We start from the raw sequence: 23796 nt of genomic DNA on the forward strand, positions 1-23796 counted from the left end.
TCGGGTGCATACAGTGCATGCTGACTGCGTCGTAATTGCTCGCCAAAAAATGCTATAGTAGACTTCAACAGACGGTGCAGTACAAGTACCGAAGAAATTCGGGTTTAATGATTATGTACAGTACTTAATTCACGATGGTGGTTTTGGATTACTGGACACTGGACAGTGCACTTCTGTCCATTTTCAGTGAGCTCAGAGGTGTATCACTGTATGGTTTTGTTTTACTAATAATTGTAAGTTCATTTACAGTAACTTTCAGTAAAATTTAATACAACTGTAGTATTGTAATTTGTATGTACATCAGTACATATTGTAGCGATAGTATTTGTACGAACGATAAGACCGCCCAGTTATGATTCATTCCATCGCGTTATGAATTTGTGTCCACTTTACCGGCTAGTTTCCTTTCTCATGAATTTCTAGAATTCAGTCTTGACACTCGCTTGCTACAGCTTGCATCTACTTGATTGTTCCTCTTGCTGAAACCCTTGCTTACAACCTTGCTCCGTTTCTTGAACGCCTTGTCATTAAACATGCCTTGAGTTACGTTGTCGTGTTTGATCGCTTGGGATGAACTAGCGTCATCCCAATCGGAGCCACCTGTGTAATTGTGTAACATCAGTAAGAGCGTCCTCGGCCAGCATCGTTGCCGGCCGTGCCACCTTTCACCACAAGGTCCACAACAGCCGCATAATCGTGGTAAAGGCTGATCGCCACCCCACTAGAACAGTAGCCAGATAGGCCACTGTTACAATATAACACTACTAGTATATAAAGTACTAGTTCTGTACTTCACTCGTACATACAGTAGCACTCTAGGAGACACTTCTGAGTTCTGACCAGGTGAGTCCTTTTGTGGGACCATAGAAAGTACTAGTACATTTACTTACGATTACTAGCAGGTAGGATTGTTCGTCGTACAGTTGTGTTAGTTGTTTGAAGGTCACTATATTACAGTAAGCCTTTTTTGATCTGCAATCCTTTCGTAAATCTTCATTGCAGAAATTCTCAGACTAGAGTAACCTGCTTCGTAGACGGTGAAACATTTTCTCTAGCTCGTATTAAGGGGGACTAATTTATAATAATTGCATAAAAGTCCTTCGCAAAAAAACGCATAAGAATTGAACGACTCATCCGTTCTCCAGTATCTTACATGTTTTAAGTAGAGGAATGTTTGCTTTACAAGGATGAAGATACTTTAGAAAATCGGGTTCCTGCTATAAATTAGTCCCCCTTAACCCGCATTTTATGCCGCCATGTTAGCATTGTATGATATTGATCTCTAGTTGTACTGTACTGAAATCCATCGTTTTCAGAGCGGTTCGTTCACTATCTTCGAACGAGAGCCATTAATATAGAAAAACTAATAATAAGATCCATATTCCATACTATGGTACGGAACGTTAGTACTCTAAAAAGCAGGAAACCATTTCGAATTTGCAACACACAGCATCGGTTTTCACATAATAAGAATCATTAAGATCAGTACACAAAAAACGTTAATTATTATAAAAAGTAGCATACACGTACAATGTCCAGAGTGTCAAAATATTAATAACAAACTGAAAATTCAAAAAACACTGACACCAGTGGCCAGTTCAGGACAGCCAGGAAGCATAGTCATTTTTTACGACTGGGGGGACAAAAATGTGAGAGAAACGTCTTTTGAGGTGTCGAAAGCCTTCTCGTATGAAACAAACAGCGCGCGCATATTTAAGGAGACGATGCAGAAACAAAAAATAAAAGCCCAACATAAATTGCTAATATCCACGATTTTGAGTGCACATGGGTTCCCCATCGTCCTCTATAAGACTTGGCAGGTTGTCTTCTTCTTCTTTTTGACCTGCAGAGCTGCTCTGGTAGCTGTCTCAAACACCTCCCGTACGCCTTCCTTAGTCTTGGCGGAGCACTCTAAATAACCATACGCGCCAATCTTCTCCGCCATGGCGCGTCCTTCTTCCGCCTTAACCGGCTCCTGTTCCACACCGAAAATTAATTACAAACCAACCCAAATACACATCGACGCAATCAGCGGATCGGTTTCGCATTAAAATCATTCTACGCCGCGGTCTGTTCACGTGATATCTAATTAAATCGGATGCAAAAACACTGTTTGCCAGCTCATTTATTCAATCTATAAAGGTGTGGTAATTGAGCTTCCAACGCTGTTTACACCCTTACATACCTGCTTCATTTTGGCTAATTCACGGCGAGTGTTTTCGTCATTTCTGAGGTCCTTCTTGTTTCCCACCAGGATAATGGGCACATTCGGACAGAAATGTCGGACCTATAATTCATCGCATTATTACAGCCCGGCAGCTACAAATCAGGCCAGCAAACCGCACCTCCGGAGTCCATTTTTCAGGTATATTCTCCAGGCTGTCAGGACTATCAATTGAAAAACACATTAGAATGACATCGGTATCCGGATAACTGAGTGGACGGAGTCTATCGTAATCCTCCTGGCCAGCAGTATCCCACAGGGCCAACTCCACCTGCAAAAGTAACCCATCATACGGTTGTTCAAAACAAATATTACAGATTCAATAATTCCGCATAAACGTTTGCACTATGGAAAAACATTCCGTGATAACATCACAGTAATCAATGTGCGGATTACTCACTCCGCTCCCTCTACTTTATGTGACGATAAGGGGCACATTAACAAGACTTTTTCAACTTGATACAGCCATAAGCAGAAGTACAACATTTACAATTACTGCCAATCGCTTGTTCATCGATAAACTGGGCAGTCCAAAATACCATTGACAGCTGCACCGAAAACTTAAATTAGTAATGAAAATGCAAACACTTGGGAGGTTCATTGCTGCATGCTCGTATACATACCATCCGGGATTCTAGCACGAAATAATACTGAATTACAGGGATTTTAAAATGAGCGCACAAGGGTTTGGAACCACTATTTTACCCAAAAAAACTGTACTTACTGTCTTACACGAAGAGCAGAGCGGCCTGCCACACTTTAAGTTCAAACGGGGTTTTAAACTTTTGCTGTTTTTCAGAGCGATTTCGCGAATGAACGCAAATCCCAAAATGTTTTGCAATTTCGATAAAACGAGAGTAAAAACCAAGTAGGTACCTATTTTTGCATATAAGATAACCTTTACCACCATCAATATTTGGAAGAATCGAAGCCGCATTAATTCTACACTCTGACCGCACCAACATTATTCCCAGTCATCAATCGAACGCACCTGCTTTGTATCCACTTCAATGTCAGCGACATAGTTTTCGAAGACAGTGGGAACGTAGACGTCCGGGAAATGATCTTTGCTGAAGACTATGAGAAGACATGTTTTACCGCAAGCACCATCCCCAACAATCACAAGCTTCTTCCGAATGGCCGCCATGTGTCAGCAGGATATCTACTGCGGGGCTTCCACACTGGGAATCACCGCGACCTACGATTAAAAAACATCTAGTAATCACGATTCACGATCACTGGTTCTTATAATCTTATGTGACTGCCTAGAAGCAAGTTCAAGCAACTAAAAAATGAAAAACCATAAGGTAAACTGCCAATTAATAATAATGTATCAAAATTAATGCAAATTACTAGCAGCTATAGCCTATACCGTCAAAACATTATAGTTATAGTCACTGCTATACAATATAATATTCTATCGAGTCTTTGTCTAGAGTTTTGAATTTCCTGTGTTGTCATTTTGTTTTTGCGGATATTTTTGTGTGGTAAACTGAGCCCTGCCATTCTGGTTAACGCCAGATTGGCAGGGACAAGTCCTGAGCGCTTTCACGGTCGGGTTCTGCCAGCATCCGCCACTGGAGGCTCTCTAGCACCCGTGTAACATCTCACTTCGCCATACTCATCTGGTGGATCTGATTCGCTTTGTTCATCCGTCTCTCATATCATGGAGTTGAATCGGTTCCTGAATTCATCCCGCGGAGAAGACTTCGTCGGCCCTGTTGGCGGGAAGCTCGGTATTTCTGAACGTTGTGCTCGATGTGATCTGGGGCGAGTATTAACCCCAGGCGCTTCGGCGCATTTTCGCCATTCAACCAGTGACCTAGTTGGTGCAGCGTTCGGGGATTCTGCTGTTTTTGCTTTTGGGAACGGTGAGGTTGGAAACCATGGATGTGCGCTCGGGAGCCGCGCTGACTCGAGACCTGCCGTCGCTTGCATATCATTTTCGCATTCCGGATTCATGCGGCCTGAGGGTGGGGAGCCTGGAGTTTCTGGATGTTGTGCTCGATGTGATCTGGGGCGAGTATTAACCCAAAGCGCTTCGGCGCGTTTTCGCCGTTCAACCAGTGACCTAGTTGGTGCAGCGTTCGGGGCTCTGTGTTTTCTGTTTTCGGGAACGCATGGATGTTCATTCTGGAAGCTGTCGTTTCGCTCACATTGGACCGTGGAGTGGATCTCCCGAACCCTCTGGATGGGTGGATGGGACGTGGAGGTGTAAATTCGGAGTCTCTGTGTGTCATGCCCGATGGGATCTGGGGCGAGTATTACCCCAAAGCGCTTCGGCGCGTTTTCGCCATTCAACCAGTGATCTAGTTGGTGTGGCGTGTGGAGATTCTGAGTTTTATGCTGATATTGTTTTGTCTGACTGTCTTTATTGTTCGGTAGATTTACGAATGTTACACGTTGTCTTTGTCGTGCTATCATCGTACTTCACTGTACTTGTACTGTTGCTGAATTGAGCTATTGTTTCATTTTTATTCTATTACTGTATTACAGTAGCTGGTGGTGAGTAATATAAGTGAATTATAAGACTGCATGTCCCTGTATTATCGCTTGCATATCATTCATCAAATGGGAAAGTATGGCTATCACACTGATTTATCTGGATCATTCCCATTTCCCAGTAGCACAAACCCAACTAATGCCAAACCGTACAATGTGGAAAAATGGTTTCAGAATTTAATTTTCAAGGAGACCATTAGTTTTTCTGACAATTTACGCCTCTTCTTAACAAAACTCCATGCAGTCAGAAGGTTTACAGAAACTGGAGCACATCACAAGGATCTGCCATGTGATGTCTTTGCGCTCTTCAGCTTCTTGATCATCCATATGCCTGACTAACACGGTACACACTACTGTGACTAAACAGTATAAACTTTTTACGGACCGTAAAGCAGCAGCGCGCTGGCAGCTCACTCTAAAACTGCAAGGAAATTTGGAGAAAGCTAAAACATTTCTGCACAAAAACCCACCTTCGCAAATTTCCGATGAATCCGCAACAGATCGTAAATAATAACAACAATATAAGATAACCAGACTCCTTGTCACTAAAAAACTGGCAGATAAGCGCTTTCTACAGGAGGATGATAAAACAAACTCAAGCCAACGATCCCGAATGAATGATCCACAGTTTTTGAGCAATGGTTCTTTCTGCACAAAATATGCCTGCCAGTGACATCACTAAATCCTCCTCTTGAACCGAAATGAACGATCAACAAAACTAACGTATAACAGAGAAAGTTGCATTGGTTTCTCCGCTTTGACTATGCTCTGACCCACAGCGAATCACTAAAAGAGTTGTAATTCAAAATTTGCTCAAGTGTGATCTGCTTTACATTTGGCGGAAACAGGTGGGCCAAATGGCGCACACAATATTACTTAATTAAAAACACGTGCGCATGTAATTACCTGAGATAACAATAGTTTCTCCAAAATTTAAGGCTTGCATAAAACTGTCAACCGAAATGAGATGACACAGTGGCACTGTTAATAAAATGAAAAAAACCGGCTCTAAAGGGCATCTTGCCTTGTCTTAGTGAAAAAGATAATTACTGTATTTTGTCAGTTTAGTAATATAAAATGGTTTATTTCCTGGTTTCAATAGTCGCCTGACCCGAGCCCCCGCCCCTTAAAAATAATGCTCGCCTTCACACCTCAACGAACGTAACGTAACTGTCCTACTTGGGCCAATGGTTTACACAAGGAGTGCTACAAAATACATCTGCTAGGATAGAAAAATTGTGACCTTTTTATACCGCCGGTCCGCCGATTTAACAAAAGAAAAAATGCATACGTATAATGTTATTATGTGACTATGTACTTCCTTACACTTTACAGTACGGGTACTTGTCGATTAATGACTTTATTTCAAATTTAGTCAACTTTAAATATACATTTCTTTCAACAATTTCGGAAATTACCACTGATCAAATATCAGCCGACAGAGACGGTGTAATCATAATAAAAATTCGAGCTAAATTTGATCCTGTCGGCGCTCTTCCTGTGATCGAGATTCGAGGCCGCATATATTGCCTCGCTGGATTTTGATGCTGATCCGCTGAATATATCCCGTGGTGGTTTAATTCAAATTACCTATGAACCACAATGACTTACTTACCAGTTGCATGAACCGCGAGTACTTCCACAAATATTTTAAACTTTTCGCTTAATATATTCACAATTATTGAGCTGGCTAGCTTCTAAATTTTATTACTAACTGCAGTCTGTATAGTTGGGTTTGCCATCAGTTAGACGATAGATCTATCGGTATAACCTAACGTTATCTACAGATACTCTACCGAAGCACTGGATCGATTAATTTAGGGATCATTAATTTTAAAATTTTGAGAGCATGCAGAGAGAGCACCTGCATGCGGCTATATTATATTAAGAAGTTGACATGGATTTTGTTTTATTCATCATACAATGCGAGATAGAACTAGACTTCGTCACTTTTATTTGTTTTTCTCACGTCACTTTTAGATGAACTATACGCGCTCAACCAACTGCGTTTAACGTCTCGGAAAGAACTAGGTGACCATCGGTCGCGCTCCGAACAATCCACAAGTTTTTGCGAATGTTTTGTGTATAGCACGTATGTGTTAGCCTCTACTTGTTGATAAAAAAGCAACAGATGAAGCGTTTGGCCGTTGTTGAATTGTTTGCCTAGTTTTCCACTAACGTGCAAATAAATTTGAGCAGTATGCAGCATACCGCAGAATATTTAATAGTGACCTTTTTCTTTCGTCACCAATATAATTAGTCTGATTTCATATGCCTTCCGAGTAAACTGGAAAACCTTGCTAAATTCTTTCGGAAACGCCGGGATTTTCTAAAGAAAATCTATAGTTTAGCGTACTGTATGTGAGAAACTTATTATCCGGCTTGAACAAAGGTTATTCTTTAAATGCGTCAATTCAAGCCAGCATATAATTCGAAATGGCGGAGAGGATTCTACGTTTCGGTTAAGCTTTAATTTTCATACACATGTCCGTGGTCATGGATGTTACTGTCTACATGATACAGTACGAGTAAATTATTGCACATATGTATTCATTTAAATAAATATAGGTATTCATTTACTGTAACTGTAAGAATTTCTAATTTGCTCAGATTGCACACTATACAACGAAGTATTGCACCTATATCACACGTCCAGTGACGTCCTGCAACGTAAAGCCGAAGCCGGTTCTGTCGTAGAAAGAATATTGGTCCCTTGTGCCCACTTTTGCGTTAGTTCACACAAAATCATTCGTACCATGGTACATAGCATTTACGCATTGTACAATACACCTCGCCTTGGCTCTACATTGGCTAAAATTGTTGTGGTAACATGTGTTGACAGTTTATGACTATGATTAGCTAGCAACAAATATCATAAAGATTTAGATTGAACTTCCACCTGTGCCGTAGATAATAGAGTGGAATACGTACAAATGTCGCTGGTTCTACATGAGTAGAGCATGCGTCGATTCGGCTCACAGTTTTGGAAGGTCGGCAATGGCATCGAACACCAAACGCTAAGGTTGTATATTTTGCAAGCTTAAGCAAAACCTGCTAGATAAACATTGTGCTTTATGAATGTGTTACCAGCAGCAGCAGAAAAACTCTTCATTTTGCACAGCTCTTTGTATTACGCATGCATATATTGGAACGGAATCTTTTACCCTGTGAAACCGTCTACACAAACTTTTGTTAACTTGTTGCCTCGAGCTGAAAACGCAGAAACAGAAATTCGAAAATAATATACTTCCAAATACAAACCTGATATCTTCTAATTTGCAAAGGGTGTGTTATTCCTCCTAGGGAAGCGATAATTAGAAGAATAATTTTAACAACCTGTCGGGACGATCAGGCGGATGTTAATTGTGAGCGTGCGTTGAGCACATTGGGCATCTACACTCGTATAAAATTCCGCGCGTGATTTGGTTTGGTGGAATTATCACCGTTAATCGAATCAACAGTATGGATCAGCCACTATCTGAACGTCATATTACAAATTCTCAAGGACTAAATCTGTTTTGCCGTTATTTCCGGCCGGATTCAGTTCGCTATCCAATCCCACGGTAGGTTATGCTGGTGTGAAAACTGAAAACTGCTTGATTATTGTTCTATAAGTACGATACAATGCCGTATGCAGTGTTCTGTACGGCATGAATAATAATTGTAGTTTGCGAATAGATTTCAAAATGAAATGCTGTGGTCAGTCGCGATATGTAGCACCCATGTCGGACACTGACGATGTGTTTCTTATTTAAAGTCGGTGTGTAAATGTGCTTTTCACGTTTTTCATCTTTTACTTGCAAGGACAGTTTTTATACTGTTTGCATTTGAACGACTGCAAGGAAATACAACCTAGTGAGTGGAATCGTACCCACTACTAGAGTAGGTACGTAAGGAGTTTTTTAGCTTTCTTGCATGAACAATATTTATGGAATATGGCATTTCATTGCACGATTTCAATTTTTCTCTTTAGATATTTGATTTTACGTTCTGCAATTTTTCACTTTTTCCCGATGCCGCTAATTGTAAAATTGCTCCTTACATAACGTAGCCATATTTTTGTAAGCCGCGCAAGTTATGGAACTTCCGGTGCACTGACCATGAGTTCGATAAAAGCCGAATAATTCTACAAGCTGAACTTTAACACGCAACGGTTGCAGCTTCGCAAAACTGTAAAAATTTATTTTATCATGATGTTGGTAGTTACTTGCATAGTTGCATATTACCTCATTTTGTCGATTATTTCTTTTCATTCCTGATTGAAATAATTGTGGCTTGGATGTGTTTCTTTCATGCTAACCTCAGAACAATAAAATATAATTTATGCATTTATCAATAATCACTACATAGTGATTAGTGCATGCATCATTATTAGAAAAGTTCGGCAAAAATCACAGCTCTGGGTACAAGTACTTTCTGTTAGGTACGCAATTTCTGCTTTCATGATCAAAGTTAAACTCTAGCAAGGTAACGCGACCATGGCCGGTGCATTTTAATGCAAATGTTTTCACTTCGCATTTGCAAGCAACCAGTGTGCAGTGTTGAATTTTTATTATGTATTGTGGCCACACAAATCCGTGAAACCATAATGATTTTTAACTAATTATTTGAATCGTTCATTATTCGTTCTGTGCGTGCAGATGCGCGTGCACGTTTACTTAAAAAATGATAAAGAATGGAAATATCTGCACTTCTGTTGTTACGTTCACACAATTATTAAATCGCTGGATCTCGTGGGCAGCACGAAATATAAAATAATATAATGTTTTCTAATTTCAAGTTGTGTCATCACCGCTGACCGATAATCCATATACTCGTACTGGTTTCTGCCGAATGTCAAGCACGCACAAAGATCTGTTACAGTACTACCATGGAAAATTATATACTATTCTAGCAGATTTAGTTTGCCATGGTACTACTGTACAAGTACTCTATGTCCATAATGTCCGCAGCCATAACTTACGGAAGAAGATTACAAAACTATCCTATTCTGTACTCAGTACCGCGCCGTAAAAAAAGCTTATAGAACAAATAAAAAAAGAAGAAAGAAGACATAAAAAACAGGATGTTCACTTTCGTTAGTCTTGCAGCGCTGTGATCCTTTATTTGCACGGTTATGCTGAATATTTCGGAACGGACGATGCAGTCATAGACGGTCTGCTGGATGCCGGTTTCCTCGTTTTCGGACACGATCACGGTATATGTAATAACGAAGTCATAATTTCAGAAAGAATAAAACACTTTACTAAGTGTGAGTTGACTATAATATGCAGTATTTCAAAAGCTGCCTAGCTACAATACGGTGTAGTCTATTCTGCACATTTTCACTGTTTGAATATAAGAGCTACTTTATATCGTTTCACCATTATTCCAATTTCGGCGATGCCTAGTTGGTCACGGTAAAAGCGAAGGAACTCGCGGGCAAATTAAAAACGTGGATACGTATGTCCGTGATGTTTTGATCCATATTGATAAAGTGCGTGGATCGCTACCAGACGTGCCGTTTTTTATATTGGGTCATTCAATGGTAAGCTAACAAGTAAGTAATTAACTGTAAAATGTTAGTAGTAATAAGCAGATGACTTTACGCAACCGCATTTCCGATCCAGTTAAATTCCTTTTCCTAAATATTTATAAAACTACCCCATTACTTTCTTCAATTCTAAAAATTCTCAACCGAGGCCGGAGGCCGAGGTTGAGCTTGTAACACCAACGAAGGCGCGCGGCACTTACTGTTTGACGTGAGTGCACTTCAACAATACTCGTATAATTTACAGCATCCGAAAATACGTGTACGATTATCATATTAATATCGTAATGATATCAGTTTAGAAAGAAACATAGCATGGGAAGTTCGAAACTTCCCATAATAATGCCATGACAAAGAAAAAAGACGGGCTATGAAACTCTGCTTTTAGGGAGGCGCAATAGCACTTCTCGCCGGTATCGAAAAGCCGAATATATGCCAGGGCATGATTTTAATAGGCCCAATGATCGTTGGTAATCCGGAAACTGCTACACCAACAAAGCGATTTTTGGCGAAAATCTTTTCAAAGCTTACGCCGAATTTAGGTATGGAATTTCGTATCTGTGCAAGTACACTAGTACTGCCAATAAGGCCGGAGCACCGGTCACAACCGAAATAAAATTTCTGCGTTTACTGCGAGAACAAGAATTTTGAATTCACAATGAAATTTGATTTACAGGTCTTGCAAATATTAACAACGACGACTTATGTCGGGATCGCGCTGTGGTAAGTACAATATTAATTTCATATCGCCCCCAAAATTTATTCAAGCATTGCCGGCCTATTCCTCATTCCAGGTTGATCGTTTTAATACCGACGAACTGATTTTTCGAGGAAAACTTAGTGTGGAAACCGCACATGTGTTACTATGCGCCGCTGACCGAATTGTGGACAACATGGAGCGGATAACATGGCCCTTGCTGTGCATCCACGGTGACACGGACCGAATATGCGACGTCAGGGGAGCTGAAGTATTGCTGGAAAAGGCCGCCAGTGTCGATAAAACAGTTTCGGTTTGTTAAACTTGTTAATATTGAAGTGGCTTAACGTCGATTTAGTTATAAAAATTCGTGATCATGATTATTTCTGAATTTCCATCGCAGATATATCCCGGCTCTTATCATCGAGTACATAACGAACCGAACAACGTAGGAACGAAATGTGTCAACGAAGTCATCTCGTGGATAAACGCACGCATCCCCTCCGGAAACAATTGAAAGTTTATTTTTACAACGGATCGGAAATGGCAATACAATTCTGAAATCATGAATTTTCTTCCAAAGATTTAATTAACCCTAAACGATTCCTTCCGTGTCACGAACGTGATGCTCATGCGCCAAAAGGGCAAAACGCAAATAATTATGAAGCACATAATTGTGCAGTCTATTTTTGTCTACAACTCTAAATAATTTTAAATTGCCGAAAATAATCTTTGCGCAAGCATAATAGTTATAAATAAAACTATAGATGCGATAAAGCACATTTAACCCATCACTCGTATTAATTCGATTTTTTATATCTTTGATCAAAAATAACTACCAGTAGGCGGTAGTTGAATTTACAAGTTGTCAAGAACAGAAGGATCATAATTAGTAAAAGTTGCAAAGGAATTCGACAATTTGCTTTTATGTACCGGCGAATAGCGGCATTTTTTGACACTCAGCAATTTTGCAGCCGTGTCTTCCATGATTTCACCGGTGCACAAAAGAACTTTACATTCAGGTTTCGCCAATTTTCTCACGGCTAAAGATACTTTTTCCAAGCATTCTTCCGAAAGAAACGGTGGATCAGCCGCAATGAAGGCGAATTTTCCCATTAATTGTGAAGGGATGTCATCCGGAAGGTTATAGTCATAGAAAACAAACTTGTCTCCAGCGGTTATTCGAAATCTATCGTCATACTCCAACAGCACCATTTCGCGATCTCGCAGAGCAACAGAATCGTGGCCGTGAAACTTCAGGAGGGCAGCGAACAGCGAAGGACAGCTAATGCAACATATTCTGCAAATACCAGCAATAATCCCAAGTAATCAGCGTAGAAAACGTAAACAAATCCCGGGCATGCAGAATATTTTTGCTTGCAAACGTCAAACTTACGCTTCGCCAGGTTCTGTGCTCTCCCAAACTTCTCGCGCCAGCATCTGACAGGTGGATTCATCGTACCAAAACTGGCTTAATTGCTGAAAAATTTTAAGATTATTAAGCAGGAAGTAAGCATCCCATTCTAGCTGCGGTACAGTAGAGCAAATACGCTTACTTACCATTTGTATTTCATTTAATAATTTAAATTAACCACAAAAATTACTACAAATGCACGATAAGCGCCAATACTGTATATAACTAAGCAGACTACAACTTCACAAGATTCTACCAGGACGGCTAACTTCGAAGCACACCTGCTTACCCAATTCTCTGACACCGGCAAACTGTCAGTTCCAGAGAGTAATCCAGTTTCTTGTTCTCTTCGAAATTCTGCTAGCGCTCGCAATGTTTCCTCGGATAGAGCGGGAGGATCATCGTCATCATGGTCGTTATCAAATGGCTTATCCGTATGCTCTACCGTCGAAGCACTCATGACGTCCAATAGCGTCCAATAACTAAAACTTAGAACAAAGTAACTCTGAACTGCAAGAAATTGTGCTTTCTTGCAAGGCGGTGTTTTGTCGGTGAAATAATCTGCCAACTGTATATTTCAAAACGCCTGGAAAGCAGAAAAAATTTTAACTGTAAAAATTGAAACTAAACTAAACTACGAGTACAAAACTACAGCATCTTATCGGTCGGATCTGCCCTACAATCGAAGGGCGGTTTGAATCATGAGTGCGAAATGCTTTCTAGCAGACGCGAGGTCGCGCAGTGAAAACTGGCAGCTGCAAGTTTGCAACGGTATTTTGGACAATTTGCCCATAGCGACAGAGTACAATACAGAGTTAAAATTCAGCGGTTTTAATATTTTCTGGGCTTTCTTAAATTTTCTGGTTCAAAGTCTCCAAATCTTAGGTTTTATTGCGCTGAATGTCCTCCACTGCTTTGCTGATCAAAATTTGCAACGCGCTCTAGATCTACAGTTTCATCCCATGGCCTATAACGACTGTCCCGTGGTCACTCTCAATACTTCCGATGAAAATGGACTGGGTGCACTGCAATAGTTGTTTTTTACAGCCGAATATAGAAGTGGATATCTTGAAATTTATCATTACCAACTGCGGTATGTGCGAGCCGTTTTATAAAGCTTACTTAATCATCCAAGAAGATCCCTTTCATTCTATATTTTTACCGCGCCCATGCTTATGATGAGACTTATCGTACACGCACACTGTGTACGTGACGTTTTAATATCAGTAACTGTTTTACTTTCAGGGCACTTATTTTGTCGGAGATGTGCAGGTGAGCAGGTTTCATTGCCGTCTTACGAATTGTCTAACGGTAGAATTACATGATTGGGCTGTGCAAATTCCAATCTTATTCTGAACAGAAAAGATGCGAGGAAAATGTATGCAGTGTCGTAGTGACTGTCGGACAATGGGCATTAGCAAAGATGTAAGTTGTTCTGACAAGCGAAGAGCGCTGCAGCCAGCTGGTTTACAATTTCACTGAACAAATTCCAGATTTCTGATTACGTGTCATCACTCCTTTAGCTGTATTATTTTAAAAAATAGCTAAGAAAATAAATCGAAAGGCGCTTAACGATTTTGCATTGGCTGTTTTGATTAAAGAGTAAGCTTACAGTGGTGAGTTACGTGAAATATTTGGTGATGTCATACATTACGAATTTCAGATGGATCCTTCTATTGCCGTATATTTCCGATCATTGGAAGATTATTTCCAAAAGCTTTCCACTCTTCAAAAAGAAACCACCACTCTATGGAGCAGTTTTGCCAAAGCGCACAGCTTCCAAGAGAGCCAGCGGAGGAATCTTGTCAGTCATTTGAAGCGGAAGGTAAAATAAATTAGTGCGACCCGCATGGTCAGTTTATTTTTGGAGTGAATAAACCCGCGTCACTTATTTGTCTGGCTATGCATGCTGAACGTTTGCAAAAAAATGATTTTGTTATTTTATGGTTATGGTTACAGGCCAGTGCGCCATCGAATGGGGCTTCGAGGTGAGAACTGCGGTTTACGTTTTTTTTCGCTGACCAGATCTGAGTCACCAGGTTTTCCTACATTGTTTGTGTAGCAGATCCGAGGAAATTGAGCAAATGCGACAGCGGATAGCGTCTGACCAGCAGTGAGCCAAAAAACTGGAAATGCTTTAGAATGATCATCAACTGTAAGTCTGTAACCTGTAGGTAATGTTTCTTCACTGTTATAGGACGATAGCCAAACTCCAACAAGAGCACGACCGACTGATGACGATAATTTCCAACAGGTACGTATAGCTTCCTTGTATAGTCTGGTCGCCTTGCACGTTATTGTTAAATGCACGTTTGTGCTGCACCTTGACAATTTTACGACTTCTTTCCGGCCCCAGCCTGCACAAAAGACCTGCCAGTGGCGCTCGCAGTCAGACTACAGATCCCGGGGGTCACCCGCCGACCAAAATGGATGTGTCTCCGTCGGTTTCCATGATCTCGCTCGCACCTTCAATTCCCGATGCTAGGTAAGGTTATACTGACTTACAGTATAATTAGCAGACTTTTTGGACGTTCACCAGAAAGGTCAGTTGTGTACCATTTCACGCTGTTATGCAGGCGGACCACAAACCCCGTCCGAACGGGCTCTGTACTGCCGAGAAAAGATCCACCAATGCGCGCACCGACCGCCATACCAACTGATCCTCGTGTCGCCTCTCGGATGTTTGCTGCACAAGCGAAGCCTGCCCCACCTGCGGCATCGCATGTCTCCATGTCCACATCCGGAAAAAGTTGCGTTTCCGGGACTTCTTCACGCATCGTTAGTGGTCCCACGTACAGCGCGAACCGGGCGCTTGTTGCTAAAAGATACAAATTTTAAAACATCAACCGAATGCCGGTGCTGTATATAATAGTTAGCGTTCTTTTTGTATAATATGCGTTTCGAGTTCCGCTCGATTCAAACGTCAGCGGAAGACTTACGCACAATTTGATACAGAAATCAAAACGACCCGTATGAAAATTTTTTTCCGTTGTTTAAATTTATTTTGACGGTAAATCCATTAGAATTGGGGTGTGGTTTTGTTGTACGTATCCAAATTTTTGGCTCGTCTACAGCTAGAAAAAAATCAAAATTTGTAGGTGATGTTATGGACTGTATTATGTGTCGCTCGTCGTAAGCAAGTTTATTCTTGATTTACTGACTTGGGATGTAAATAAAAAGCATTGTTAACTGAAACTCACTTGATGCATAGTTTTAGATGTAAACATTATAATCAAACGAAAACCGGAAATTACTGACGCTTATACTGATTGCATCCAACGCATCGCGTAGTTTTGCACATTATATATAGTGACATTACAGGTATTGTTGAAATATTCAGCGTTAGGGGATGGTATATCGAACGATATGCCGATTCCATTGCACTTGTAGCTGGCGCTGCGGCTTGCAGTTTCCCTTGAATTACCTTCTTTTGGCAGAGGAGCTTAATCCAGTTGGATTGAAGCGTTATTAATCATGGGATAACCGGCAGCTCTTTAATAGTACCGGCTAGGAAAAATTGTTTATAGCGCAAGTACTACCACAGTTTATGCGTAGAAATACGGTTATTTGCGTCATGTTGCTCATGGTTGTACAGCGCAATGTCTTCAAGGTACTTCGTCACTACTAATTCATTACAGTTCTCATAACCTTCATCATATGCAACGACAAGAACCTGTTTGATTTTTTAAGCTGGATATTTGCCTGCTTATGGTGTCTTCAGTTTTTGGTTCAGTTCAAACTGTTAATGACGATTTAATTAACTGGCTTTAACTACTCCCGTTAGTTGTATAATTATAATTTATAGTATTTTTCCACGTTGAAGTCTGCCGGTAAGTAGGTAATATCTTGTTAGCATGTTAGCATCAAAGTCGCATCAGATGGGTACTGAAGGTACGGGGTAGATATACATAAGTACTTACAAGTGCATTTGTTCGTATATTAGCGTACTTATTTGATCTAACCTTAATCGAACGCTTTTTTTCGTGCGTTTTTTCTACGAGATCGTTCCCCTCTGGGTAAATGTACAGTGGCGACGTATACACTTATAATTCTTCCGACAGATATTGCGTGCCCTAAAGGAAGCGGTCAGCTGCATGATGCATCACGAACTGAATGCGAAAATTATTGACTGTGGTCTGTGGTTGTCCGTTTGCGTGTTATACCTTTGCAAACACGACAAAAGAAATTTTGTCTACATACGATCCCATACGAAAATTTATAATGGAAATACTACAAAATATTTTCGTTTGAAATTTTGACTTAATCGGCATTAGACTGGATTATCCGATCGGATATTTTCCCGTCTATCTGGCGTAAGTTTGAGTCTGTTTAATTTCAACACCAAAAAAGTCAAAACGAACTAAGCGGTACACGAATATGGCAAGTCGGTTAAGCGAACCATTTGGCCCAGATACCGTACCATGATTATGTTTACATTTTTACAGTGCCAGCGCTGGGATGAGCGTGAATTATGACCACGCGCAGTTGTACACGATCACACAGATAGATCCCGCGGAAGCTCTCCAGCTGGTAGCCATGGATGGGTTTGAACCGAAATTTTTAGAATTTGAACCAACAGGAATTGCCAGCGTTCCTGTTGTGGAAGACACGACATCTATGCAGATATCTGTGCCACCAAAGTACGCTGTGGTGTTCCTGGTAGAAGCGACTGGCAAGCTGGAAAGGCATATGCCTCTTTTGAAAAGCGCTTATATCTCGCCAGTTCTATCCTATTTCAAGGCTGTCAATTCAGCAGACGGAGACTCATCCAGGTTTGTGATTGTTTTGCAATCGGGGAAGAGTTCATGTTGCAAGGTGAAAGAATATTTCCCTAATTTTATTTTTGATTGCGTGCAGCTATGGTTGGATCAAGGACGCGTGGTATGGATTCGTGTTTTATTATTCCGGAGGTGAGAAGAACAGTTCAGATTGTTATTATTTTATATGGTTGCAAAGCACTAACCTATTCAGTAGAAGTTTCGGTTTGATATAAGATTCAAGACTTCTGCATATGGATGTTTCGGAATTCCCGTACAGAATTTCTTGCATTTAAAACTAGCATTTTTAACTTTTAAAGGGGTATTCAGTGGCTATTCACTATTACTGCTTGTGCTCACTACTGTGCAATTTATTGTGTTACATAATTATTATTATAAAGCCGTGAAGGCAACCTCCTGTATTATGTCACTTTTCGGTACGAGGCAGCTGGTGTTGATGTTCTGGTTCTTTTAGATGCGCCCATCGGTCAGGAAACTTACTGCGGTATCCAACCTACAGATAACGAAGAGGCAGTGCTGGAATGGTTCGACCACATTCCCGCTGATCGCGCATCATTCCAGTTATCTTACGAGTGCTGTTTTCTCGAAGCCTTGTCGACGGGAGTACGATACATGCACCGACTCATCTCCAAGCATCTCAAAGACCAACCGGTGGAAAAGCATTTCATTGTCGTCGGTCAGTCGACTCCGTTCGAAGATGCCGTGATGACCAATCCCAATCGTCCTCGCACAGTGGCCGACGCCCCGAATTTTCTCCTACAGGAAGACATCCATTTTTCGGTGATCTGCACCCGCCGGAATAAGTTCCTTCGTGAAATCTTTGAGGGTACGCAGCATCTTAGTTCCTTCGTCGAGACGAGTGCTAACGTCAATCCGATGCATATGGTTTTGCTGAACAATATCACCATCCGTCCGGTGCCTGAGAAAGCATCTCCGTCCATCCCGTTGGATGCGGGATTAATTAGCCCGGCCACGCAGCCGATGGATACAACGCCAGTTGTTCCAATGGAACAACAGTTACCGGCACGCCCACAGACGGTGGACTTGTCGCCCGCTCCAGCACCTCTCGAGAGAAAAGAATCTAACTCTATCCTAAGCAATCTACTGGATAGCAGCGGAAACTTGCCAGTTCCAAAGCTGAAATCTCCTTTATCGGTGGCCGATGTTCTGTCACCGAGAAATGTCGTGACCCCTCAGGAAGCCATGCCCGCTATGATGGATCCCAGTGCACCCATGTTTCCTAAACCCAGCGAGAGCCCTCGCCCGTTGCCACCGCAACAGCGCGCCTCTCCATTGCCCATTCCTAATCTGCCCCAACCAGCGATGGATATGTTCAGCACTGTTCCGAGATTCACCGCCCCGGTTTCCCTTCCCACTGTGCCTACACCACGGGCTGGTCTGGGTGTTACAACTCGACCACCCAGCGTATCCGTGACGCAGATCGCCGATACCGTCAAGCAGCAGTTTCCCCGCCCAGGTGCTCCGGATATGAGACAGTTTAATAGCCCGCTCACCGCCTCCGTACCGTCCTTTCCCCATCCGTCATCAGCCGGTGTCGCCCCACCGCAGGGTGGCTCTGGTCGGATTCATGAGGGCAAATGTATTGTGTGGGAAGGTATCATGGAGTGGGCTAGTCCGCGAGAGCGAGTGGCTGGTCAGCCGGCCACGCTTGTCCAGCAGCAGTGTGAGATATGGGTTCCTGCGCCAGACATTATGTATGCCGCTTGCAGTGATTGCATTTCTTGTTAGAAAGCCTAGAATACAGTGACACTTATTGGCTTTGCAGAAGAGCGGAGCGATGGCCTCCCAAACTTGGGGTACAGTTCCTCCCGAATAACTTCATCCAGCATATGAAAGCGTTCATGGACTCGCCGATAAAGATTCATTTCGCTTTTAAATCAACAATGCCTAATGGAGATGTTGCTGTACGAGAGCTGATTGAGTACATGCTGAAGAGGTCACCGTCGCTTGGGTGCATCTTGATTCCTGCATCCAACCACATACCGAATTTGCACGTGGTGGTGAGAAATTTGATCACATACCAAGTACACAAAATGGAAAATTAAAAAAAAAATTTATATTTGTAGACCGGATTGCACAGAGGTGAAGCCACAACGGTGGAGCTGCGAGTGATTGTTTTTATATTCAATCAAGCAGCAAATAGCTTTCAAGGACTGATTCCCCGGGATCAGGTGGGATTTGTGGACAGTCTGCGCCAGATGCTGCAGAGCCGTGCGCAGCAACAACAACAGCAGCATCAACAACAACAACAGCAAAATGCTCAGAATGCCGGTCTCCATCAGATGCAGCAGCAGCCGCATCTCCAACAACAGATGATGCAGTCACAGCAGCAGCAACAGGCTCAACTCTCCCAGAATTCTCAGCAGATGCCACAGCAGTATCGACAAATGCAGAACATCCAGCAGTTTAACAATATGGGCGGCGGCGCCATGAATACAATGGGCATGGATTCAGGATATGCAATGCAACAGCAACAAATGCAGCAGCAGCAGCTTGGACAGTCTATGGGCATGAGCGGATTTCAGACGCTTAACCCGGGAATGGGTCAGCAGCAAATGATGCAGGAACCGAGTTTGCAACAGAGATTACAGCAACAGCAGCAGATGTTCCTCATGCAACAACGCAATCAACAGCAGGACCCACAGCTACGACAGTTGCTGCAGAATGCAAGCCCCAATATGCATTCGAATATACACTGATAACAGAATATGATGATTCTGTTACACTGTGTGACTGTTCGTAGTTAGAATAAAAAAATTGCGAGTTTCATCAAATATCTTTGTATAATTTTATTGTGGTTCGATCGCTATGTGCGGGTGTCGTTGATCGTCGATTTCTGCATTTTAATGTTTTATATTGTTATTGTAGCCGGTTAGCGAGTAAGTACTTGAGTTGTGTTTGAAAGTTTAATAGTGTACATATTTTTGATAGCAGAGCCCGGTGTGCAAATTCATTTGATGACAGATACGATATTAAATCGCAAATAAAACGGATGACAGTATAAATTTACATACAATTCTAATGAAAACTGTAATCGTGAGTTGCTGAAATTTTTTATCAAACTACGAGATTACGAAATTTTTTATCAAACTACGAAACTACGAGATTCGTCAAATTCAGATTAAAAATCGTCAAAGTAGAATGTTTACAGCGGTCATCGATTATGGCATATGACCGAGATGAATTTTATTACAGCATTTGTCCTATAGGCAAAAGCAACCGAAAACCGAAGTTTTATTTCTCAAGTGACACTAGGTGATTTCAGATCACAGCAATTCCCACTACAATTCAACCCGGTAAAGAGCCTCTCCGATTCTCTGTTAATATATTTTACAGTCTGTAAACAATCTCATCTCACGCCTATACGTGTCACGCAGACAGAAATCACCACTTCAAAGGAACTATTAGACTCAGATAATCACGAAGCTTCTTCCTTTCCTTTATGCTTCGAAGCGAACGACAACACTGCTTACAACGTTACCCACCCAGCATGACCAATGATAGCTCATCACACTATACGAACGCAGCCGGGCACATGATTTTCCGTGGATCCCACCTATCCACTCCATGAGGACTAGAATTCATCTGGCCGACCGACGATCGGCCTAATACAGGAGACCAAGTCCGCTATCCTTGTCCGGCGTTAGCTCCGAAGCCTTCAATGCTGAACACTTTATCCACTGCATCCAAAACATTCTTACAGATGTACTTCGGCTGGTACAATCCGCTGCTCTCCTTGTGCTCCAGACCGAGCTGATTATGGTGAAAATCCCGGTGCTGATGACTGACTTCGCTCCGTTGCGACTGTGATTCAGCATGAGCCGCACTGTATACACCACTTTCCACCAGAATGGTAACGCACGTTTCGGCGAACTGCTCCTCTTCAGTCGCATTACGTTCAACCTCCTCCATCGATTCTTGCATGTCCTGAGTTACAGGTTTATGATGTACTATTTTGGCGATTTCCGATGTGGCACCGGCGCGTACAGCTGCATGGATGTCAACCTCGCCCACTTCCGGTAACACTAGATGCGGCGCGTCGGAGCCATAATTACTCTGGCGACCCAATGTCCGCCGCCGCTGAAGAAACTTGTCATACAGATTTCCACCAAAAACATCCGTGTCGGGATTATCTCTGTGGAAAACAATCAATTTTCACATTTATGCGCAAGTGTGAGTGTAATTCATATGTCAACATAAATACATACGAGCAGCTCAATTAAACTGATAAACCTGCTTACCCGATGGCATATATACGAGAGATCGTGCATTTGGATCTAGCAGCGCTCTTCTTGTCCCGGATCCCAAGGATGGCCGCCGCTTGCAGGCTTAAACAATATTCCGCGTGATGGTACGTTGCTTCGCTAGGTTTACCAACCAGGGCGCTGTAGCTAATGTGGTCACCGGTCAGTTTGTGGTATAACGCTTCCAAACACAACAGAAAACTTCCATGGCCAATCCGCGGCAGCGGTGCTTCGGCCATCCATAACAAATCCATGTTACAAGCCAAGATGGGCAGATGAGGACTGGGCGTTTCAACCGGACGATGAGTGGGTTGGCCGTCTGTCATCTGGCAAAAAAAAGACAGTCCACAATGCAGGGACAAACCCATATGCTTAAATGTTTTAACAGTTCATACCAACACATCGACAATCAACTGGAGCGACGTTTCCCAATTCACCGGCTCGCCTAAAACATGACAACTGACACACTGTGATAATTTAAATCATAGAAGAGAATGCTCGACGTACCCAAAAGCAAAATCCCTTCAATTTTCTGGAAATCGTGTTCGAAACGCGTTCTCTGCAAAACACCCAATTCTTCAATCAATAAGATGCTGTGGAGAATAAAGAGAGAGTTAAAGTGAATAAGCAACAACGTACAGGCACATCTCTCCGCCGCATATCGACCATATCCAGCATCGGAAAACGGTTTCGTAATTGTTCCATGGTGATAATGTTGGTAAAACCCACGCTTTCCGCAATCTCCGCGGCCGGGCCTTGTCCACTGACCAAAAAGTGTTTGTTCTGATACTGACGAAACATCTGCAGAGGGCTATGAGCCAAGATCACTTGGTCGGGATCGATCTGCAAGAAGGGCGTCTTACAAAAACAACATACTATCAGTCACGCGACTAAAACAACACGCATTTCAGTGATCCCACCAACCTTCACGTTAAACAATTTGGAAAGCGTACTGGCTTTCTCCCACCGCAGCGCATTTCCCGCATTGGTAACGAACACCGTGGGCACACGAAATCGCCCCTGAGAATCCAATAAACGCTGCAGCGCCTCTCCTGCGGCGGGCAGTGCATCGCGCCCGCGCAGGAACACTCCGTCGATGTCGAAAAGGAATCCAAAAGGCGGACATCCCGCGGCGGCAAGAGATGACGGTGTGTTGCGTAACGTGGCAGTGGGAGCAATCCAAGGACTCTGTACAGCCACTTTGGCCACTTTACGGCAACCGAAGGGGTTCGGGATTGCGAGGCATTGAGAAGGGGACTGGAGAGTGATGAGAGATCGCTGCAGCGTCAGTGGCAGGCATCCAGTCACCTGATTCCACCTTTCCGCGGCCCCACGCGCAATACGGGGCATCTGCATGGCGCAGAAACTGCTGCTGTGCATTCTGGCTGTCTATCAAGCAGTGTCCGATGCGCGGGCACCGCGTGCACGAAACGGATAAAACAGGGTTGAAGCATCTGCCAGCAGCACTGGCATCTTCTCGCTACCTAGAAATGGGCAACATCAACACTCCCAAGCGCTGCAGGGGTATCTCCTTCTTGACACTTTCATCGTATATCAAAACTCATTTTCCAATACCAATAGTCCAGTCAGAAGAATCTCGAAACCTTCAGCGAAATGTTATCAAATCAATCGGAAAACAGCAAAACACGCTGAAAATAAAGACCTGGAGGTCGCTCAGGGATCGCAATGGCGCGGTATAATACGTAACACTGCAATAAAACTACAAAACGGTATGCTTATAAAAGCATGAACCACATACAGCTGGCATGTCAATAGTTTTATGATCGGTACATACCCAAACTAAGCACTTCAAAAGTGTTAGAAACGATTTATCAAATTATCGAACTGTACTCATACTTTGATTTTGAAATAAACAAAAAACTCTAAACTCCGCAAATTAAAAGCAATCGAGACTCGTGCCAGACGAGTTGCAGTTGCAGTATGAATACGGTACTTACGTACGAACAGTGGGTCGAGTCGGCCGTCATCGGAATGCTCAAGCGGTTGATCCCATATTCCCCAAATTAGTGCGAACAGGCGGATGCAGCAGAGGTGCGTCACACGCCCACCAAGTTTACAGTAAATAATGACGCTATTTGCTCTATTTTACAAATTCTTGTGCCGGTTCGCTTATGTTTTTGGTATAGTATATCTCTTGGTCTTGTTTGGCACAGTTCACTTAATAAATTAGTAGGAATATGATTTTATTTTTAGCCGAAGTTTAAAAGAAATGCTTAAGTTTTCCTGATTCAGTTATTCAAGGTTGCGTTACATGTTCTCAGGAAGGTCAAGCAAGAACCGTATTGTTACTTTTACAGCGGCAGACCGGGAAAGTTGTTAAAGGGTTAAAGCACAACCTCTAGCCAGAACTTTTTATTTCGCTGTT

The 23796-nt window shown here is 42.4% G+C and overlaps 6 protein-coding genes across 11 annotated transcripts; 3 read left to right on the forward strand and 3 right to left on the reverse strand.

Annotated features, from left to right (window-relative positions):
* Nucleotides 1-1436: 1436 nt before the first annotated feature.
* Nucleotides 1437-5380, reverse strand: LOC129599204 (ras-like GTP-binding protein RHO). The gene is made up of 5 exons (XM_055497365.1): nt 5197-5380; nt 3216-3422; nt 2346-2495; nt 2186-2287; nt 1437-1975 (listed from the first exon to the last, which is right to left on the reverse strand). Exons 2-5 carry the CDS (start codon nt 3369-3371, stop codon nt 1805-1807), a joined length of 579 nt encoding a protein of 192 aa, XP_055353340.1. The 5' UTR covers nt 3372-3422; nt 5197-5380; the 3' UTR covers nt 1437-1804.
* A 2224-nt stretch (nt 5381-7604) lies between these two features.
* Nucleotides 7605-11806, forward strand: LOC129599199 (monoglyceride lipase-like). 2 transcript variants are annotated; one of them, XM_055497357.1, is made up of 8 exons: nt 7605-7748; nt 8030-8289; nt 9817-9923; nt 10117-10253; nt 10645-10798; nt 10933-10979; nt 11051-11266; nt 11357-11806. In XM_055497357.1, exons 2-8 carry the CDS (start codon nt 8189-8191, stop codon nt 11468-11470), a joined length of 876 nt encoding a protein of 291 aa, XP_055353332.1. In that variant the 5' UTR covers nt 7605-7748; nt 8030-8188; the 3' UTR covers nt 11471-11806. The 2 variants fall into 2 exon arrangements, with proteins under 2 accessions (XP_055353332.1, XP_055353331.1); XM_055497356.1 differs by lacking the exon at nt 7605-7748 and having other exon boundaries at nt 7755-8289.
* LOC129599201 (EEF1A lysine methyltransferase 1-like) lies at nt 11733-12986 on the reverse strand. Its single transcript, XM_055497358.1, has 3 exons — nt 12657-12986; nt 12350-12432; nt 11733-12253 (listed from the first exon to the last, which is right to left on the reverse strand). The coding sequence occupies exons 1-3, from the start codon at nt 12825-12827 to the stop codon at nt 11812-11814; spliced, it is 696 nt and encodes a 231-aa protein (XP_055353333.1). The 5' UTR covers nt 12828-12986; the 3' UTR covers nt 11733-11811.
* Nucleotides 12987-13151: 165 nt separating this feature from the next.
* LOC129599232 (probable E3 SUMO-protein ligase RNF212) lies at nt 13152-15494 on the forward strand. 2 transcript variants are annotated; one of them, XM_055497410.1, is made up of 9 exons: nt 13152-13460; nt 13613-13639; nt 13728-13792; nt 14031-14192; nt 14327-14355; nt 14430-14480; nt 14565-14621; nt 14724-14852; nt 14944-15494. In XM_055497410.1, exons 1-9 carry the CDS (start codon nt 13373-13375, stop codon nt 15203-15205), a joined length of 870 nt encoding a protein of 289 aa, XP_055353385.1. In that variant the 5' UTR covers nt 13152-13372; the 3' UTR covers nt 15206-15494. The 2 variants fall into 2 exon arrangements, with proteins under 2 accessions (XP_055353385.1, XP_055353386.1); XM_055497411.1 differs by having other exon boundaries at nt 14433-14480.
* A 457-nt stretch (nt 15495-15951) lies between these two features.
* On the forward strand, nt 15952-20165 carry LOC129599190 (mediator of RNA polymerase II transcription subunit 25-like). 2 transcript variants are annotated; one of them, XM_055497343.1, is made up of 6 exons: nt 15952-15977; nt 16813-17139; nt 17225-17277; nt 17600-18860; nt 18932-19166; nt 19233-20165. In XM_055497343.1, exons 1-6 carry the CDS (start codon nt 15967-15969, stop codon nt 19863-19865), a joined length of 2520 nt encoding a protein of 839 aa, XP_055353318.1. In that variant the 5' UTR covers nt 15952-15966; the 3' UTR covers nt 19866-20165. The 2 variants fall into 2 exon arrangements, with proteins under 2 accessions (XP_055353318.1, XP_055353319.1); XM_055497344.1 differs by lacking the exon at nt 15952-15977 and adding an exon at nt 16525-16680.
* A 217-nt stretch (nt 20166-20382) lies between these two features.
* Nucleotides 20383-23351, reverse strand: LOC129599203 (haloacid dehalogenase-like hydrolase domain-containing 5). Of its 3 annotated transcripts, none has more exons than XM_055497363.1 (7): nt 22986-23351; nt 22335-22894; nt 22050-22253; nt 21918-21969; nt 21806-21855; nt 21408-21736; nt 20383-21301 (listed from the first exon to the last, which is right to left on the reverse strand). In XM_055497363.1, exons 2-7 carry the CDS (start codon nt 22788-22790, stop codon nt 20794-20796), a joined length of 1599 nt encoding a protein of 532 aa, XP_055353338.1. In that variant the 5' UTR covers nt 22791-22894; nt 22986-23351; the 3' UTR covers nt 20383-20793. The 3 variants fall into 3 exon arrangements, with proteins under 3 accessions (XP_055353338.1, XP_055353339.1, XP_055353336.1); XM_055497364.1 differs by having other exon boundaries at nt 22335-23130; nt 23206-23332; XM_055497361.1 differs by having other exon boundaries at nt 22335-23351.
* Nucleotides 23352-23796: the final 445 nt, after the last annotated feature.

The sequence above is a fragment of the Paramacrobiotus metropolitanus genome, unplaced genomic scaffold (genome assembly GCF_019649055.1).
Source record: "Paramacrobiotus metropolitanus isolate TYO unplaced genomic scaffold, Prichtersi_v1.0 Parri_scaffold0000140, whole genome shotgun sequence".
In the NCBI taxonomy this organism is placed as follows: Eukaryota; Metazoa; Tardigrada; class Eutardigrada; order Parachela; family Macrobiotidae; genus Paramacrobiotus; species Paramacrobiotus metropolitanus.

Excerpts from the sequence above, each read along its gene's own strand:
- LOC129599204 (XM_055497365.1), bottom strand. The coding sequence starts at position 3,371 with ATGGCGGCCATTCGGAAGAAGCTTGTGATTGTTGGGGATGGTGCTTGC. Across the intron at positions 2,496-3,215 it reads TTGAAGTGGATACAAAGCAG|GTGGAGTTGGCCCTGTGGGA; the intron begins GTGCGTTCGATT and ends TTACTTTTGCAG. Across the intron at positions 1,976-2,185 it reads AATTAGCCAAAATGAAGCAG|GAGCCGGTTAAGGCGGAAGA; the intron begins GTATGTAAGGGT and ends GGTGTGGAACAG.
- LOC129599199 (XM_055497357.1), top strand. The coding sequence starts at position 8,189 with ATGGATCAGCCACTATCTGAACGTCATATTACAAATTCTCAAGGACTA. Across the intron at positions 9,924-10,116 it reads CGTTTTCGGACACGATCACG|TTGGTCACGGTAAAAGCGAA; the intron begins GTATATGTAATA and ends GGCGATGCCTAG. Across the intron at positions 11,267-11,356 it reads GTGTCGATAAAACAGTTTCG|ATATATCCCGGCTCTTATCA; the intron begins GTTTGTTAAACT and ends TTTCCATCGCAG.
- LOC129599201 (XM_055497358.1), bottom strand. The coding sequence starts at position 12,827 with ATGAGTGCTTCGACGGTAGAGCATACGGATAAGCCATTTGATAACGAC. Across the intron at positions 12,433-12,656 it reads TGCCGGTGTCAGAGAATTGG|CAATTAAGCCAGTTTTGGTA; the intron begins GTAAGCAGGTGT and ends AAAATTTTTCAG. Across the intron at positions 12,254-12,349 it reads AGCACAGAACCTGGCGAAGC|AATATGTTGCATTAGCTGTC; the intron begins GTAAGTTTGACG and ends TGGTATTTGCAG.
- LOC129599232 (XM_055497410.1), top strand. The coding sequence starts at position 13,373 with ATGAAAATGGACTGGGTGCACTGCAATAGTTGTTTTTTACAGCCGAAT. Across the intron at positions 14,622-14,723 it reads ATGACGATAATTTCCAACAG|CCTGCACAAAAGACCTGCCA; the intron begins GTACGTATAGCT and ends TTCCGGCCCCAG. Across the intron at positions 14,853-14,943 it reads CCTTCAATTCCCGATGCTAG|GCGGACCACAAACCCCGTCC; the intron begins GTAAGGTTATAC and ends GCTGTTATGCAG.
- LOC129599190 (XM_055497343.1), top strand. Across the intron at positions 17,278-17,599 it reads CGTGTTTTATTATTCCGGAG|ATGCGCCCATCGGTCAGGAA; the intron begins GTGAGAAGAACA and ends TGGTTCTTTTAG. Across the intron at positions 19,167-19,232 it reads TACCGAATTTGCACGTGGTG|ACCGGATTGCACAGAGGTGA; the intron begins GTGAGAAATTTG and ends TTATATTTGTAG.
- LOC129599203 (XM_055497363.1), bottom strand. The coding sequence starts at position 22,790 with ATGCACAGCAGCAGTTTCTGCGCCATGCAGATGCCCCGTATTGCGCGT. Across the intron at positions 21,856-21,917 it reads TGAAGGGATTTTGCTTTTGG|GCGAGCCGGTGAATTGGGAA; the intron begins GTACGTCGAGCA and ends GTCATGTTTTAG. Across the intron at positions 21,737-21,805 it reads AGTTGATTGTCGATGTGTTG|ATGACAGACGGCCAACCCAC; the intron begins GTATGAACTGTT and ends TTTTTTTGCCAG.